At 36.2% G+C, this 4952-nt stretch overlaps 1 protein-coding gene across 4 annotated transcripts in view; it reads right to left on the reverse strand.

The window, feature by feature from the left end:
* Nucleotides 1-2095: 2095 nt before the first annotated feature.
* Nucleotides 2096-4952, reverse strand: part of SYNCRIP (synaptotagmin binding cytoplasmic RNA interacting protein) — a 25546-nt gene continuing 22689 nt past the window's right edge. For 2 of the 4 annotated variants that reach the window (XM_084515914.1, XM_084515916.1), the window contains exon 12: nucleotides 2096-4875. In XM_084515914.1, the coding sequence (XP_084372040.1) occupies nucleotides 4850-4875 (26 nt within the window). In that variant the 3' untranslated portion in view covers nucleotides 2096-4849. Of the gene's footprint in view, nucleotides 4879-4952 lie in introns of all 4 variants that reach the window. The other 2 variants (XM_084515913.1, XM_084515915.1) reach the window with 1 other exon arrangement.

A 4952-nucleotide genomic window follows, 5' to 3' on the forward strand; every position in this document is an offset into this window, starting at 1 on the left:
AGCAGACAATATAATGAACATTCAGGTATAAAGCAACCCCAGGAAGTAGAATATTTCTTGTGACAGAACAATTCAATTCTTCAAACTTAAAATTTAAAACTGTATTTACCTCCCTGCCTCCTGTGACTGTGATTTCTACATTGGTACAGATGCTTTAAGCTTTTACCATGTACCTGGAAGCCTGACAATCTAAAGAAGATTTCATGAAGATAGCCTTAAACAAATTTAACCCAATGCTCTCAGATAGGCTCAGCTATGCAACATCCACTCAAGAACCAGACATTTCAGATGAACTCTGCAGAAAAAAAAAAAATCTAACCAGTTATATCTTGGCAAGAAAGAGACATCACATAAGACAATCACCCCTCTCTCCAAATTCCAAGTAAGCTTACAAGCTAGCCCTTGATTTACTTTTCAGCATATTTATCTATTGTAACCATCAAGACCAAACAGGACCCACAAAAGTTACACTTCCATCCTGTGGATTTTATAACACAAGTGATAAACACTTGAAGGTGATGATCAATCAGATGACTGTGTGAAAATCCGTTTCCCAGAAAAAAACTTCAATATCACTTTCTAGGAAGCTTTGTTTGTTTGCACTAATTGCCATAAAGTAACACCTAATGATTTATTCCTTCTTCCACCAACACCTGTATCAAGTATCCAAATATCTTCAGCTAGGCTTCTTCCTCCTGTTACAACGTATTTACTTATTTTAACCTGACTAAGCAAGTGAGAAAGTACAGTCTGGCATCTCCTCTGCCCAACTAACACAACCAGCTAGTCCCAGCCTGGGGACGTCCTGCACTGGCGTTAGGAGTTAATTCAGCAAGACACTCAGTGAAGACAGACTAAGTCCATCAGAGCCAGTCATGAAATTTAGATTCATAAGCTTCAAGCTACGAACACAAACTCCAGCTTTGCTGATTTCAATTCTCCAAGCACTATGTTGCAAAATTTACTGCCTTATTGCCTACTTCCAAGCCTTGCCACTCCATTTTAAACAGCTAGTATTTTCCACTAAGCTTTCACTAATGCAAGGAGCAAGCAGTAGTAATTTTGTGGAATGCATCAATTTGAGCACACACTTTTCAGAAATACTTATAAGCGGTTTTGTTCCTGTTGCCACTGACATAGAGAAGCATCAACAAAGCTGCCAGGCTGAACAGAAGTGTGACGCCTCTGAAGAATTAGCAAAGGCACAAAGGAAAGTAAGTTGCTGCCACGTAAAACATTTTTAGAACAAAACATGAATTTGGGAATCCTACCTTCAGAGGAGGCTAAGCTTATTTTAGACTGTCATACCCCACAACCTTGCCAACAAATGGATTTGTATTCCTTATTTTAGATTCTAAGACAGTATTCAGGTAGGAGTTGTACTATGCAGAATTTCAGAAGCTGGTCTTAGTATCTGTATTAACATCCTTCCTCCAAACACTAGAAACAAACCTGAAATTTTACGTTCTAACACTTTTCCTCTGTAAAAACAAAAAAAGTGCAATGGTATGACCTGTATGAAACCCCTTCAGACAAACAAACATTAAAACAGAAGTATAATTCTAGAAGTGTATCGGAGTGTTTATAAACCAGAAGTGTTAAGCAGCAGTTTCTAATTTCTTACTACGCTCAACTGGGCTTCAAATTTAGAAAAGCTCTACAAAAAAAATGTGGAACTCTTGCTAGCTATGCTCAAACCTTCGCAGGTGTTTCAGTATAGAAGGCCTCCTACGAGAATAATCAGGGGCAGCACAATCCAGACATAGGTGAAATCCAGTAGGTCAAAACTTGCCTTTACCATGCCAACAAGAACTGCGTGTTAGGTGCCCGTTTTATCGCTGAAGCACCTTGCAAGAGATGTGTTACTGGAGAACATTTCAAGTTTACCAGCACCCAGCGCAACTGAACCGATGCTGTAGATAATGCACTTGCCCATTCTCACCAGGTCTTTCCACGCTTAATAATGAAGGGTTTTTCTTTACACAACCAAATTTAAAGCTTTGAAAACAACATTATTTGATTTTAGTTTTCCACAATATTCATCACCACATGCAATTTAGTTTTCTGATTGTTTTGCTAAAAAACTGCACCAATATCAGAACAGTGCAAATCATATTTAATTTTAAAAGTTATAATGGCTTGAGTTCATAATTAGAGGGAACACTGTCAAGATCTTGATGTTTTGCTCACTCACCATTGCTTGCATTCCATTGAAAACAAACACTTTCCTGTCAATTTTGACATTTTTGCAATAGTTCCCCATGCTTTTATCAGAGCTGAAATTAAGGGTATCATCCTCAATTTCAACACATGTAGTGCCTTAATAGCAATGTTTTTACGCACTTCCATCAACTGTTAGAATTCCATAAATATATTACCCCCCCTCCCCCAACACATTTCCAGACTAAGAACTGGTCACTAGCACTTGTGATCCCACAAGTGTTTAAAGTTTTCCAGCAATGGAGAGATTTCAAGATTAAGAAATCTGAGGACTTCCCCTCTCCTACAGCCCCCAGTGTTTTCATTTTCTAGCAAGTTCAGAATTGCTTTCCACACCTTGACAGTGTTCCTTATAAAACCATATGACAGTAAAAGTGCCAGTAGGCATGGCAACCTCTTTGAAGGGAGCATTAAAACTCCTTGGCACTGGGAATGCCAGCACCAAGGATTACATTGAAATTCAAAATTATACTTAAGGCTACAATTAGCAAACCCACTTTCCATAAGCCTAATATTCTATCACTAGATTTGAAAATTCAGAAGCTAATGCAACTGCATACTTTTATGCTCAAATCTGAGGAAAAAGTTACTTTTTTTTTTTTTAATTTTTTTTTAGCAAGGGCAGTATATGAAACTGTGGTAGCAAGTCTCTTATGCATTGACTACTCATTTCACCATCGTTCACTTACTTTGTCTTAAAGTTCAAAACTGGCAAGGCACATTTACATATTCCAATGAATACTTGACAATTTTAAATTACACTTCATGTCCCAGCTATCCCAGTAATTGACATACAACATACTAAAATGGTTTATTAAGATAACAAAAAAAAAAAATAATCAATTAATGTGAAACATACAGGCTATTGGCAACCACTATTCTAAAAAGTATGTAAATACAAGTAAACATACTGAAATGTGTGCGATTCTAAGTTTTTAAACCAGAAGATCTCTGTACTAACACACATTTATATTAATGACACATAAAAAAAATAAAAACTTTATTACAAAAATAAGTTACACTCGCCTCCAGCTTACAGTATAAAACAATTTTATTTGCAGGAATGCAAAATGATTGTTTGCCATGAGCATTTTCAACATATGACATGTCTAATTTTGTTAAAATTTGCATTTACTGGGGGAACTGGTGTGTATAAAACCTAAATTAGGTATAAGCTTCAATTTTCCTTGTGGTGCCTATGGGTATGTAGTATAACTGCAGTATCCCTTTGGGCAGGGGGTTAAGGGAAGCTCTTTATGCCGAGTCCAAAGTAAGCCATAATTTTATCTACCTTTTACCTATATGAAGTTGGACTTGGCAAGGTTCTTTTTTTTGTTGTTTTTGTTTCTTTTTTGTTTTTTTAAGGGTGGTTCAATAGAGGATGCTTCACCACTGAACACTCACTGTCATCAAGGTGCTTTAGAAAATTAAAAACATAGCACAAATGATTGTACTCTACTCTACTCTACAGGTTATCATGATCTGCATAAGAGAAATGGAAAGCTGATCCACATGTTTTTACAGTGATCAGCAGTAAGAAATGCACTAATGAAAACATACCTTTTACCTAAAAAGCTAAACTACAGCCATATACTATTCTATGATTTATGAAAAACTTCAAAATATCCAAATGTCAGGCTTCACTGTACAGTTGTCAGTTTTAGTCTGACCTTTTATAAAGGGACACTGCAGTATTTAGTACAAGTTGCTGATGCACTTTTTTGAACATCTGATGTCTTACAAAAGTAACATCTTGCTAAACTATTATACATCCAAATAACTACAATATCTGAAGAAGCAAGGCTGCTTTTTCAGCCACAAAATACGACAAAAGCAAGGCCTGTTATGATGGTCATGAGGAAGTCTTACAAAGCCTCTGGAACTAAAGGCAACTAAGAATGTTACATTTGGTATATTATAATCTTACCCTCATATCATATTAAACAAGCCTTGCTTTTATCTACAAAGATTTTCTATGTACAGTACAGACAGGGTATAGTTCAATCCTCTGCTACTGAGGTAGTTAACCAACCCTTTAAAAAAGGTTCTGAAAAGAACCACTATCTGGAATGCCTGACTAACCAGCTCTGATGATTACACCTGAAACTGCTGTATCTGAACACAATTCATAAGTGATTACTATATAGACAATCATGATTAACCTTCATGAGCAGAAATAAAATTTAAGGATACCAACGATGGTATTCAGCTATACCATTGCAATAAAAATTTAAATGCAAGAATTTGTGAATACCACCTTCGGAATCCTTAACTAAGAAAACTTTGGGGAAAAATCTACTTAAAGCAGATTTTTTAAAGAAAAACTTTATTCTTTATTAAGATACCATGCTAGACGTTAAGGATTTTGTTGAACACATTGGGGAAATAGAGTAGCTTTAGTTTAATAACTTGCACTGCAGAGAAAACTGTTAAAGAAATTCATTTCAAAGTCCAAGTATTAGTTCAAATGTCCCATATTTGAATCCATGATCTTCGCAGGAAGGTCTTTTGCAACAGAATATGCTCCTATACAGCTGAGATACTTAAGGTTGCTTGATTTCCTTACCATTACTCCACTGCAAGCTTCTGGTGTAATCCCACATAGCAAGTCAGTCTTCATTGTAACAGGTCAGGACCGGCCTCGACCCCTTTTCCCTGCTAGCCAGGTAACAAAAGGAATCAATTAGATAAATCATTTTAAACTCTGGTCTGTACATTTGTTAACATAAAAT

Source organism: Aythya ferina (genome assembly GCF_964211825.1).
Source record: "Aythya ferina genome assembly, chromosome: 3".
In the NCBI taxonomy this organism is placed as follows: Eukaryota; Metazoa; Chordata; class Aves; order Anseriformes; family Anatidae; genus Aythya; species Aythya ferina.